The sequence below is a fragment of the Olea europaea genome, unplaced genomic scaffold (genome assembly GCF_002742605.1).
Source record: "Olea europaea var. sylvestris unplaced genomic scaffold, O_europaea_v1 scaffold630, whole genome shotgun sequence".
NCBI lineage: Eukaryota > Viridiplantae > Streptophyta > Magnoliopsida > Lamiales > Oleaceae > Olea > Olea europaea.
The window spans coordinates 29,937-44,041 of record NW_019264661.1 but is presented as its reverse complement, the minus strand read 5'-3'; the positions used below and the strand labels follow the sequence as shown (position 1 = coordinate 44,041).

General features: G+C 35.0%; 2 protein-coding genes across 2 annotated transcripts; both read right to left on the bottom strand.

The window, feature by feature from the left end:
- Positions 1-804: 804 nt before the first annotated feature.
- Positions 805-6,278, bottom strand: LOC111389895 (AT-hook motif nuclear-localized protein 10-like). The gene is made up of 5 exons (XM_023014875.1): positions 5,654-6,278; positions 5,487-5,539; positions 2,405-2,536; positions 1,489-1,650; positions 805-1,407 (listed from the first exon to the last, which is right to left on the bottom strand). Exons 1-5 carry the CDS (start codon positions 6,189-6,191, stop codon positions 1,138-1,140), a joined length of 1,155 nt encoding a protein of 384 aa, XP_022870643.1. The 5' UTR covers positions 6,192-6,278; the 3' UTR covers positions 805-1,137.
- Positions 6,279-7,929: 1,651 nt separating this feature from the next.
- On the bottom strand, positions 7,930-11,994 carry LOC111389898. The gene is made up of 9 exons (XM_023014881.1): positions 11,467-11,994; positions 10,703-10,854; positions 10,046-10,141; positions 9,889-9,951; positions 9,255-9,323; positions 8,798-8,900; positions 8,637-8,708; positions 8,452-8,540; positions 7,930-8,359 (listed from the first exon to the last, which is right to left on the bottom strand). The coding sequence occupies exons 1-9, from the start codon at positions 11,768-11,770 to the stop codon at positions 8,219-8,221; spliced, it is 1,089 nt and encodes a 362-aa protein (XP_022870649.1). The 5' UTR covers positions 11,771-11,994; the 3' UTR covers positions 7,930-8,218.
- Positions 11,995-14,105: the final 2,111 nt, after the last annotated feature.

Below are 14,105 nucleotides of genomic sequence, written 5' to 3'. Positions count from 1 at the left end.
ATTTTCTATTATAAATTTTACCTCGTTTTCGAAAACGACGAACAAAATGTGTTTTCAACATTTTTGAAAACAAAAAACGGCCCAAAAACCCCAAACCAATAGCAGCCTAACTTTTTAAGTTAAATACTAACTTATAGGTAACCAAACAAAAAAAAATAGTTATAAGTAAAATATAATTTGAGTACAAAAATTTCATACAAGAACTATAAACTAAAAATTTCACTAAGGGACATATATATAATTTTATTTTGTTAAAAAACTTTTACAACCGGTGAATAATAAACTCTCAAGCATTGGTTGAACTTTTGTAAAAACCGCAACCTTTCGTAACCTATTCGTGCTCATATATACAGTTCATATTATCATTTTGCGGGTTTCTGTTCCATTATATACACCTGGAGAAGCAAGTTAACTGGTCCTTGACTGACGGTAGTGTTCCAAAGAACAAGATGTAAAAAATTGGCCAGTTAACTGTTAGCGCCTAGCCTTTAGCCATGGAAGTCCTTCTGTCTCGATTCCTCTCCTTTTACCACTTGGGGGATGGACAAAGACAAGTATTCTGTTGGCAGTTTTGTTCGTGTTCGTGTTCCCATTCCATCCCCACTTGAGGACACTACTCTGGCCTGATAGCCTGCTAGAAAAATATGTCTTGAGGTCCAGTTTTTCTCGAATCAACCTGCATTTCTTATTTTCTCATTTTACTTTTCAGTTTTCTCGTTACGTAATGGGCTGTCTTGTCATAATTCCCATTCCATTGAAACGCTTGAACATCAAGGAATCTTTCAATTGAGTCAGGGCAGTCAATATGAAAACGATATGCTTTCAAGACATAAACTTCAGGCATAAGAAGAGAAGTTTCACTAAAAATGAAAAGAAAAAGAAAAAACTAAGATGGCAAACAAAGCCCACCAAGGTAAGGTTTGCACTCAATCATCCATATATGAATATGAAAGTGAACATATGAACCTACCAACAGATAAAATAGCTTATAGAAGAGAAGAAAATGATTATGCAGAAGTAAACCTTCACTCTAAGATGGGAAGGAAGAGCGCCAATGAATTGCCGGTTAGCATTAAAATCGACCTCTAGACGTGTTGCTGAAACCACATGTAAATATTCCGAGGAGTTTAGTGTTCGTTAATTGGGATGCATTTTGATGGTGGAGTTTGGCCAACCCATGTTTGAATACATCGAAATATTCTGAATTGGCTGGCCAACATTACCATAAGGTTCTGAGCCAGAGTTGAGAGGACTGCCACCATTCTCCTCGGATGAGTCACCGGAGGCATCTGGGGAAGGACTACCTCCGGTTACTGGAGCACCAAAATTCAACATATTTGGAGGCGGTGCAGAAGCCGGCGCAGACTTTGGGGGTTTCCCATCAGCAATAAAGCTTCCCACCACAATCTGGACGAGGAAAATATGGTTTAGTTGATATCATACTCACAAGAGAGAGAGAGAGAGAGAGAGAGCACATCAAAAAAGTACCTGTACAGGTGATGCTGCCCTAAGCATTCCAGCAACTCCACCTCCTAAGACTCTACCATCTGATCCAGCCAATGACACGCTCAGACCACCTGTTCGACTGCGGTTACCATTATTCTCTGACAGCAGGAAGGAACCTGTCAAAGAGATGATTTCAAATCGGCCCTGCAAATTGAGAATGCACCATTATGCACAAGCTCAAACAATTGAAAACATGCAAGTAAAATGGAAGTAACAAGCAAAACATTCTCAAATTGACAATGTCCTAGGCACAAACTAGGATTTGAAGATCTCTCTCTTCAAATTGAAACTTAACACAATAAATAATAAAAAGGGTTAGAATTCATTTGATCAGTCCATGTACATATGATGATTTCTGAGATCGCCAAACTTTTGACATTCAATTAAAGCATATAATGCCGACCTTCAATAGAAGTCCATAGTTTAATTTCAGTGTTCAACACCCATTCCTAGGCAAATTTATCGAGAACGAATTGTTGGACATGTAATATATCTAATGAAAAATTGGATGAAAATAGAGCTGATAGACTGAAATGGAATGTGCAACTTCACTTAAATATGATATGGAGCCTCAAGAACTGGTACTGTCACCACAGCCTGTTAGCTTAACAAGTATATCTGAGCCTACAGACTGTGAAATGCATAAATACTGATATTGGCAGGCTTAGCATGGACACACATGTAGGACAACAAGACATGGAAAAGTTATGTATGACACATCACTAGATGACTACATTAACAACCTCACGCGACTTCCATCAGGAAAAAGGGTATCATAGACAGCCCATACAGTGCCATTGAGATCTCACTTAACCATATATAGCAGTTCTAACAAAATTTTAAGCGTCCAAACTAAATATTTAAACATGGACAGGTCTAAACTGAATATTCTGCAGACCTCATATGTTACTGTGCCACCGGACATTGCTGGTTGACGGAGCGTGACATTGCAGATGGCACCATTAGCAGACAGAACACAAACAGTGCGTGGTCCTTGCTGTGAGAAAGACATTATCTTAGAAGCTACATCCTGCAAAAGAAGGTAAGTAGGTCAGCAAACAAAGAGATAAATTTATGAAAGTTTTCTCATTGCATAATTGAAATTAGGAAAATTTGAACGGGTAACACCACAAAAGACCTCAAAAGTATTTTAAACAAGTCAAAACAAATATTGATTGCTCGAGAACCCTCAAAATCGGTACAAACATTAATTAAGAAAGCCAAACACGAACGCAGTTGCCACTTATCAGCCTCGGTTGGGGATGTAGGGTAGGTAATATGAATCTAAACCATAGCTGTTTCACAAACAAAATAACCTTCCAACCAAGCAATCTCCTCCAAGTATTTACCTAGCTGGTCTCGGCCATCAGATGAACATATTCTATAGTGAAAAAACACTCTCAAATGTATTGAACCCAATAACAATGGCACTTCAATCGTATTATATGTAACTATCTCACTTTGATCAATTATTTCTTTCATGTCTGATTCTTGAAAATAAACGTGTACTCAAATCGCATGTTTTAGCTAATAGTGATCCCGAGTTGCTTTTAATGCAATCATATTTAGTTTTTCTCGCGCATGGCAAGAGCATAGGATGGTTGGAAATCGGTAACCTCAAGTTGAAAATAGAGAATTGACACGAAAATTGCATTGGAAATTTCCTTTAGTGCAATTCTCTTAATGGAATGAAGTAATGAACCCAAATGGACGAAATTCTAACATGACTATGATTCTCTTGGGAAGCCTTGCAAGTTTATTTCTCAAGGTCTATTTTTTCTTTTATTCAGTTCACAAAATGGGATGTGGACAAAATGAAATTATGTGAAGATGACTGAAGGGACCATTGCTATTTGGCTTTAGACCCTTCCAAGATTGTAATGTTTTGTCCCTAAAAATTGTTTCCATCAACTTTGTTCAAACTGATAACAATTCCACTGCTTGAAATATCACTTTCTTCGAGATTTAAGGGGTATCATAATTTGACTTTCGTTGGTAATGTTAGAGGACAGCTGTAGTGTTGCCTATTTCTTTGGTAGTTTGGAAATAAATGGAATTACATATGAAGGAAAAACAACAGCTTGGCAATTAGTTGGAGATAGCAAAGCTTCCGAATTCTTTACAGGCTTATACATCAATGGAATCTATGAACCTTCCTTCATATTTAATTGCTCTTAGTTGGGACTTGGAAAATGTGACGTGCTCTTTATTCTATTTTTAAACCTTTTTTTTTAAGAATTAAGAGGATATGTTCTCTTGATGCAAGTTAAACATTTTTAAAATTTTCATTTTATGGGGTAACTTCTTTTATGCCAAAAACTGCCTTCATATCACAGCCAAATTTTGGCATGTAATTGGCAAACGATGGGGTTCAGTTAATTTCTTGGATGCGATAAATGGTGGTCCTACGACAGTGACCAATATTCCGAAATTCAAAAATGATTTCACATGGCTGCATTCACCATAATTCCCATTGTGGAGTTCATCATTATGAGAGGTCTAGGATTGTATTTATAATTATAATCAACATCCTCGTTATAATACCATCCTTCTTATCTTTAGTCTCTTCAGTACTTGAAATATAAAACTTCCCATTTCATTTCAAACTATAAGTTTATATACTTATTTTCTGTTAATGCTTCAGCTATACTCGAGATTTAGGAACCTCGCTCCAAGCTCTGGTGAGCTAGAGCATCACTACAGTATAGGCTACCTACATAATTCAGCCCTTTTCATTCAAAATTCCAATGCGAAAGGAAATATTTCCTTTAGGAAAAATTTAGCAGGACTAATGCTCATTGCGAAGCTATTGGGTTGAACTTAGATTCCCATGAAAGCAAAATAATTTACTGATTAATTACTTACAAAGAGTTGCAGAAGCCACGATTCATGACAAATTCTCTTTATAGTATTATACGGCTAAACTTCAATATACCTATATCACGGATTTATGAGCTAGATCTATTTGGCTATTACTAAACTAGTGTTCTTTAGTGATTAAAGGTTGAAATCAAAGTTATTAGAACTGGACCTGACCAGCAAGTTCAACCGAGAACCAGACCAAATACCAGTCTGGATATAGCTTAATAACTAGATAAATAAAATCTGGTAAAAATGGCACTCAACCAACCAGTTAACCATGGACCAGATGAATTTGTCACAATTTCCCAGCTTATCCGGTTCTAGTAAAAAACAGAAATAGTCCAAGGAACCTAATTTTCATGCACCACGTCGGGCGTGCTGTAGCATGCACCTGACTGTGTAACCTACTAATTATCAGGTTATAGTTTAAACCTTTGGCTTCATCCGTCTTTATTGATCATCGTAGAGAAAGATATGATCAATCAAGCTCACATCCCTTGATGCTACACATTAACCAATTCCCAAAATAAAAGTAAAAAATTGAGCAATTAGTTATATTTGTTCATGGATTCATGTGAAATGATCTCAAGAGATTTCCATAAGGAATTTCTAGCGTTTCTTCAAACATGAATATTTGAAGTCCAAATTTTAGCACATCAGCTGGCAACCTCCTATACCCTAGATCAAATAAGTTTCTTTTACTTATTTCACATAAACAGGCACTAGAGCGGATACTTGCAGATTATTATGTTACGAACTTCAGACATCTCCTCAAAGTTAACATTGGATATAAAGTGAATTATATCCTAACTTAATAAAATAGAATAACATCATATTTGTTTTCCAGCACCTTGTGTTAATAGAACTATTCAAATATCACTTTAACAAACTGACCTAATTATTATAGCTATGGTGTATCTAAAAGCAGGTCATTTTTACAAGTTGTAACTCCTACAGATGCTGCAATGTAAGAGATAATACAGAGATTCCCATGGACTATTAAGCAAAAACTGCTGATCTTGCTTCCAGTTATAGGCAAAACTATCCATAGGGCTAATTTTGTCTAAAAGATATTATGGTTCTGATAAAAGTTAACATAAATAGAACACATCAATTACCTCGCCTGCGTTAACGGTAATAACGTGTGGTGTAAAGCCAACTCCCGGTACTCCTGTCCACCAAAAATTACATAAATCAGCAAAACACTATATTTATATCCATTAAATATACATTATACATACACAGCATATAATCATAGCACATGATAAATGAACAAGTTAACAACCTAATGCGTCCATCTGCCTCTTTACAGAACCCGGAGGTCTGCCTCGGTTACGCTTCGCAGAAGTTTCCGGAGATGGGATCCCAACCCCACCGCCGCTGGAATTCCCATGAACAACCACAGATGAGTTTTGGGCAGCAGCAGTAGGTGAAAGTCCGAGCCCAATGCTGTTATCAGGGGAATACTTTCTGGGTCGGCCCCTTTTTTTCCGTGACGGCTCGATATTAAACCCTCCAGCACCGGCTGAAGGCGACACATCAGAATAATGATCCAGTGGTTTCAGCGCACCAGCCGAGTTAAACGGGAATCTAGGGTTAGAATTTGCATTCGGGTTTTGCTGATGCTGAATCATACCACTGGTGTTGTTAACGTTGGTGTTTGTGGGAGTGACAGTACTGTTGGGGTAGGAATTGTTGTGCTGTGGTTGAGTGAGCTGGGTTTGCCGGTGACCGCCGACGAGCATGGTGGGATGTGACGGCGGCGCGTGATGGTGCTGTGGCTGATGGTGCATAAGCTGTGCCGAAAAATCTTGGGAATCCATAAGAGGCGGGGAGGCGAGATTCTTGTATATAAATGTAGGATTAGAAATTCTTTTATAAATTCCGGTGTGAAGAGTACAAAGTGAAATAAAATACTGGTGGAACCGAAAGGAGGTGGACTAAAGAAAGGAAAATTACGGTTGGGCCCTCCAACTTTTCACTTTATGTGGTTATGGTCCTCAATCTATTTAAATCCGTAATTTTCCATCTCTATACGACCAAAAAAAACGTTAACATAGGTTGTGAAAATCCACGCACCATCACTTAAAAGTCAAAAGTAAACTCGTCAAATCACTTAATATTCTCTTAAATTCAAATGAAAGTTACGTACGATTTTAACATTTACATCAACGATTTAAACTCCAAAAGATCAAAATTTAAATAAGTTGGAAATTCAAAACCTCGCCTCTTAAAAAATTGAAATCAGAAATCATATCATAATAAAAGGTTGGAATTTTCTCGGACGAGGTTTACAAAGGGAGGAATTTCTCAATAGGGAAAGTGACTAATTATTCTTCCTTCATTGGATAATTTTCAACTTGTTCTTTTTAATATAAAAAAAATAAAAAATAAAATAAAAAAATTGCAATATAAATATGGTTACTCGACCAATGGTCAGTAATTAACTCGTCTAATATGACAAAATGAGAATACAATAGTAGTAACACATGAATATTATTTTTAACAAGATTCCCTCAATTAAGGGTTTTATTTGATATAATATTAGTTTTCTGAATAATCGAATAAAATTGAATCGAATAGATTTTATTTGAATTTTTTTTAATAATAATATCAAGTGATTTCAATGCACTTTTTTTTTGGATACCAAGGTGTATGCCCTACACGACTAATCATGGGGCCTACAATTCAGTCCCTCTTCACGCAGAGCAGGTAAATTGCGAATTGTGCCGCTAAACTGATCAGGGTCCAAGAGCCCTTCCAACCAATCTGTCAAAGTGCCGAGCGAATCAAACCCATGTATGCGCCTTGCCTTTCAGGAGAACTTCTGCTTTCCAGAAAATATCCTGGAATTTCAATGCACTTTCTTAAAAAAAAAAAAAAAAAGTTGAACCCCAACTTTGAAGGCTCCCACCGCCCCGACTCTAGAACTTTGTAAGGGAGGTAAATCGCGGGATGTGCTCCAGCAGGTCAGGGGACAAGAGCTATCTGTACAATGAACCTACAAAAAGTCCAATTCTATGTCTCAGAAATCGAACCCCCACACTGCGACTGCCAACAAGGCGTGAGATAACCTCACTCCTGTCCTTTATACCACTGGGCTATGTCCCAAGGGGCTTTCAATGCACTTTCTTAAATGTTGAACCCCAACTTTAAGGGTCCTCCACCGTCCCTACCCTGAAGTAACGTGAGGGAGGTAAATCGCAGGTTATGCCTCCAAGGGTACGGGGTGGAAGACTGCTTGTACACTTACACTTACTCAAGAACCAAATTCATATTTCAGAATTCGAACCCTTGACGCGACAGTCTCAAGCAAAATTAAATTTCTCCACATTCTCCTTTAACCACTTGGAGATGTGCCCTGGGGGCCTTTCAATGCACTTTCTTAAATATATAAGAGGTGGTATAATATTTCGTACAGAGCCAATATTTCGAGCGTAGACTCAATCGGCAAATAATCTTTCACGAAAGTGATTACCGGATATTAGAAGTTCCGTTATGATCTATGTCAGACTCCAACTTTAAATATGACGGCAGAAAAAGAGCGTCCGTGGCGAATTCTATCAATTAAAGAATACTCGACTAATTGGGCTCTCTGATTTCAGTTCGTAAAATAGACTCAAATCTCACACATACAAGTTCCAGTTGTCCCTACTATGTTCATTGTTTTTAATGTACAAACCCTGCCTCTGAAACTATGTATATTCACTGTCTCCCTGTTTCTACAATAAACATTTATGGGGGCAATATATGCAGATACAAACAATCAGCCTTCGCTGGTAAAGTGTGAAAATGTCCTTTTGAAACTAGCGATTTAGCTCCCTGTTATACACCAGCGTCATAATCTCCTTCAATCTTTACCTTCTAGTTTAAGCTGTTGAAGTCTCTGGCGTAGTCTTCGTCGGTGATCGTGGATTTTCCAAAGGCCGTGGCCCAAGATGACGGCCGAGTATATGCCGTGTGTTATAATAGGTGCCAGAATATTATTCGTCTGACAACCACGAAAAATAAATGTCAGCCATATTTTCTTGAATATGATCTCAATCAAGACTTGACAATTACAAACTCATCAACTTCGATTACCTGGATCCATTCGAATCCAAGATAAAGAGCCAAAAGTGCTTCAAGTAAGGGAGAATATATCTTCTTCATTTGCCGCCTCTCGTGCCAGGCTGCAGGTATAAATATACCACTTAGATGCCACATGAAACATTATTATGCTAAAAATGGAAACTAGAAGATCATAAATATGGGGAAAATGATTGAACCTGCAAATAGTTTTTTCAGTTCTTTGCGGCCGGAATGGGACTTCAGTATTGGCGCAACTACGTAGGTGGGGTCTGAATACAAAAATGAGAAATTTTCAGGTACAGATCATATTGGTATATAGACAAGGACTTGAAACACTTGGAGGAATGATTAAACCAACCTTTCGGAGAGGCTGCCATGTAGTAAAGTGAACCTGTAAGAGCAGCAGTAATGACAGCAGCAAATCCCTGTGCAAATGGTACAAATGGAGGAAGCACACCAGCCTATATTGAAAGAAACCAGCAAGCAAATCAGAACTGACTTTCTACATTTAGATGTAGGATCAAATAGCGAAAACATAATCAAGATTTTAGTTTAAGCCCCTGTTTGATCCTCATTAAATTAAATTACATTACATTCTATTTTTCTCTCTCCTATTTTCAACCGCACAATCTTTCATAAAATAATATTACACGTAAATCGAAAACTTTTCCTTCTTTTTCAACCACTCATTTTTCTAAAAAATATTATTCCCCCCATTTTCATTTTCAGGTAATGGGCATCAAACAGGGGCTAAACTAAGATATTTGATTGTAGGTCACATTTATGACTTCAAGGAACAGGGTCAGCAATTTTACCAGAGATGTCATTCCTCGAGCATCTCCAACCAAATCACCGCTCCTCAAAAATACATCAGCCAGGGCTCCCTGCAAAGATAGACAAATAGAAACTAAGAATTCTTGTCAATAAACAGGGATCGGCTACAAGAATCTGTTTTCACCATTTCCTTCATTAGTCTATAGGAAGGTCTTATGTAATCAAATCCTCAGCAATCAAGTATGCCATGTTAATTTTGAGGAACAAATGCCACTACTAAAAGATCAACTCTTTTATGACATATGGTAATGTTTTCACCATTTTGTTCCGTTCATCAGTATATGTATAACAAGATCCATTGCAATTATTAGTGTATTCACAAACAATCGTTAGCAATCATGTCACGCCTTGTTAATGTGGAGGAAAAATCACATTGCTATTAAACGATTGACTTTGTCATGACATACATGTCGTGCTTAATTTATTGAGCAGGATTAGAAGGTTGCTAAAATCTAATTAAAAAGCTACCTGCGACCCAAAAACTACGATGCTGATCAAGTTTAATTGTAGCTATTTGCTATTAGTTGATTAACTGTAAGTAGTTGAAGTCATTTGAGCCTAACATTATTCTAGAGTCAACTGTCAAGAAAAGATCAGGTCACCAGCAGAACTGACCTGAACAGCAGCACGGTAGAAAAGCTCCTCTCCAATAGAGCTCGCAGCAACAATGAGTATAAACTGTAACATCACATTGAGATGTATCGATATAACTATAACAATCAAGGACCCACAAAAAAGACCTGTCAATATCACAATGTGCCAAATGCTTTACCTGCCATGGTGACATTCCGTAAAAGAAACTCCGTAACTCCTCGTCCTCTACATCTCTGATTGCACGAGCATGAGGTGATAATTTTACAACTTCATCCTGCAAGTGTGATCGTTTGCTTTAGAGATTCAATAAATAAGGGAGAAGAGCTTTAGCGTTTGCATTCTTCAATAAATATTATAACTCAAGCCGCGAGGACTTCTACGATCGAAGAATTAAGAGTATGTTTGGCAAAGTTAATTTTAATTTAAGTGGATCAAACATATTTTTTATCCAAACATTTCCTAGGACCCACGACTTACTATCCAGATGACCCACAATTTATAAGCACTTAAGCAATACCAAACAACACTAAAGAGAAAACTAAAGTCATTTTTACTTAAAACTTTTGTCTCTGAACATTTTGAATACTAACTTTTTTATTGCTTATCATTTAGTTGTGCCAAGTCAAACTTACTTTTAAATAGTTGTTTAGACAAACATGATTTTCAAAGTTACATTTTTCGCTCACAAAACTTACTTTTCTAGAACACAAGTCTAAACTAACATTATAGAGAATTAAGTTTTAAGCATAACCAAACATGCTATAAATGCTTCAGGCAACAACGTTCACGAGAGACCGTGTGAAGAATATATAATTGAGTTTGAGCTCTAACTTACGTCTAGTATAAATAGAAGGGCCATAATAGGAGGAGCTGCATATCCCAATCCCTCCACAATGGCATCTAATGACAGATCAAAACCTCCCGAGGTATCAATTCCAGTGATCGAGCATATAAACCTTCCTACCAAAGCCATGGCACCATATATTCCTAAAGCCACAAAAGTAGCCAAAAATTAAATTAGAAAGTGTCATTCTCCTTAATGTAAAGAATTCCCATGAACTCTTTTTTCTGTAAAAATCAACATGACACTTTTTTCTAGTGATAAATGAAGAGAATTCTTCAGTAGGCCATTGAATCATTCACATGAATCAATCATAAGGTGGGTAAAAAAGCCATTGGGAGTGGTATCATATAGTTTTTCAGCCAAATAATGAGAATCCACTTCTCAAAAAAAAAGTCTCTTTTCCCATTTAAAGTACAGATTTTGCTCTCCGCAAATAAAAAGCACCCTTGAATTACATTCAAAGAATTTATTTACTTTTTGCACACTTTTATTGATAATAAAAAACTTTCCTTTAAAAAAAGTAACTTTTAACATCAGCCAATTGACTATGGAGAAACAAAAACCCTATCTTGTTAATACTGTAACTTCACTTTTATGTTCTCTTTAAACTGCAATTATATCTTCATAGTTAATTAAGGAGAAATCAAATCCCATTTTAATTTCCTTATTTATTCATATATCAGCAAATGAACATAAAAATAATATTCCTCCAGTAAATGAATGGCAAAAAAAAAAAAAAAAAGTAAAAGACTTACCAATTCCATAACTTAGTCTAACAACAGTTCCAATCTTTTCCCAGACTGAAAATTCTGCATCATTAAAGCTTTCATTAAAAGTGGTAACATCAATACCCGAACCCGTCCTATATACCCGACTCTCTCTTTCTTCTCTCTCCACCGCTTTTCCACCAGCACCACTACTCCTCTCCGCCCTCACCACCCCATTATTTGCCAGAACTCCCTTCTTCTTTTTCATCTCTATTATTCTCACGGGCAACTCATAATTACAAAACCAAGTTACTGGGGGATTAGGAGCCCGCGACACCAACGGGAACTCCATTTACCGAGTTCGGACCTGACCCAGAAAAAGTCAAAATCTAGTAAAACTTAAAACTGAGCCTTCTCTTCTTCCCCCTTCTTCGGTGTCATTGAGGTTGTCTGGAGCATTAGAGCAACTTGCCAAAATGTAGGATATTTTTTTAAGATTGGGAGGGGTGATGAATTAACATGATCCGTTGGTTTCTCAAATTTGTAATCCTGTGGGCCTGAGCAATTCAACGTGGTCTCTGACGAGTGATGGGTGATGGAGAAGATAAAGGTAGGTGGACAAAGGTTGGGGTGGTGTGGGGTGGGGTCCGGGACAAATCATTGATCTTTGTAAACAGCTTAAACCTTGTAAAGAATATCCGAGAAACCAATGATCATGTGCCACGTAAGGATAATGCTGATTTTGTAGGGTTAGATAATATTCATAGTCAACTTCCATTGAATGACGTTGGAAAGTTTCTGTTGGAATATAATTGCACGGTTTTAGCAATGAGCAAATTTAGCCAAACTACTTTGCCTTGTTTGAGTTCATTATCTCAAAATTTAATTTTAATGTTTTCTTAATAAAATAATTTACATATAATTTCAAAAAAAATTCTACTTTTAATGATTTATTTTTAAAAAAATCACTATTACAAAATTCATTTTTTTTTAACATAATGGGGGTCAAACAAAAGCTTTGTTTGGTATATATTCCTTAGAGCCTGTTTGAGAGTGATTTTGAGAATTGATTTTTTGACTGTTAGTAGAAAATTAGGGTCTACCTCTGAGAGAAGAAGTCAAATATGACGGCTGAAATAGTGAAATAATGGTCAAAAAATCAATTTTTGAGGGAAAAAAATCACTCCCAATTAGGCTCTTAAATTCTTCCTCTCTTTTTTTTTTTTCAATTTTTATATTTAATTATATATTATTCTAATAAAATAAATTTTCACATAAATTCATATTTTTTTTTCACATTTTAATCACACGTTATTTTAAAAAATTATTTTTCACAAAATTTATTCTTAATAAATCTTCATACCCTTCGTAAACATGAGTCCCTTTCTTCGTCACAATTTTATCTTCAACCTCCACACTTAACATGTCTTTCACTATGATTTTTTGTTTGAAAAGTCCATAGTGATGACATAAATTGATTTATTTGCTGTACTTTAAATTGCATTGAATGACATCAACATTTATTTGGTTATTCTTCTTTTTTTCTTAATTTATAAATGCATTTAAACGATTTCATTTGTCTAACTTTAATTTAAACATAAATAAATGTTTTATTTGTAATGAATTTAATTTTTTATCTTTTTTGTGTAAAGTTATTTGATCATATTCATCTTTTTGTGAATATTGGTTCTCAATGGACAAATTGAAATTGATCTAACGTATTCAATAAAAAGATGAACTAAAGATAAGATTTATACATTTGATGCCAACTTTTTGCATTTTAGCATTATGTTAATATTAATTTAATTTTCTAAACTAAATATAATGTAAATGTAGAGTATAAAAATACAAAAAAAAATGAGAAAATGCAACTAAATAAAGTGTTATAAAAAATTTACCCCCTTTTTTGTGGGGATTAAAATTATATTTTTAGTAAATTTTGATAAAAGTTGATTAAATGTCTTATTAAAAAGTTGTAGATTCCATAAAATATGTGATTAAAATTAATTGTTGACTTTCACTTGGATTAAAATTTAGATTATAATTTCAACCTAATAGGAGTTTAATGAATTTTCAACCAGTTTTAATAAGTTATTATAAAATATTTATTTATGTTTATTTGTTAATTATTTTTCAATCATATTAGATAAAATCATATGTAATAATTTTATTAATTCTATAACAATATTTATAATGATATTAAAATTCTCAACTATATTTATTAAATTATTCTATAACATTTGTTTATGTTGATTTATTAATTATTTATCAATCGCATTCCAAAAAAATGTATTCAATTATATTAAATTATTTATAATAAGATTTATAATGATTTTTTTAAATACCTTAAATGGTTTCATCTAAATGAAAATTAACAAAAAATATATCTTAAGAAAAAAAAATTGAAAATATACAGTTTAAATATAATAATATAAAATTGTAAACTATAATATAAGGTAGAATGAGAAATGTATATTTACGTTTAGTCGATATGGGGAACATGTTACAAAAATTATACACGAAAGGAAGTTTCTGAATTTTTGAAGAGGAGGGGACTTTGTCTTTGTAATTGTCATGAGCCTCGTGGGAAGTTTATATAATTTGCTCAATTAAGAATATGCAATCTGAAAATAAAATAAAATAAAATTATACAATCTATAATTTATATGATGGTGGTTTGAATTTCA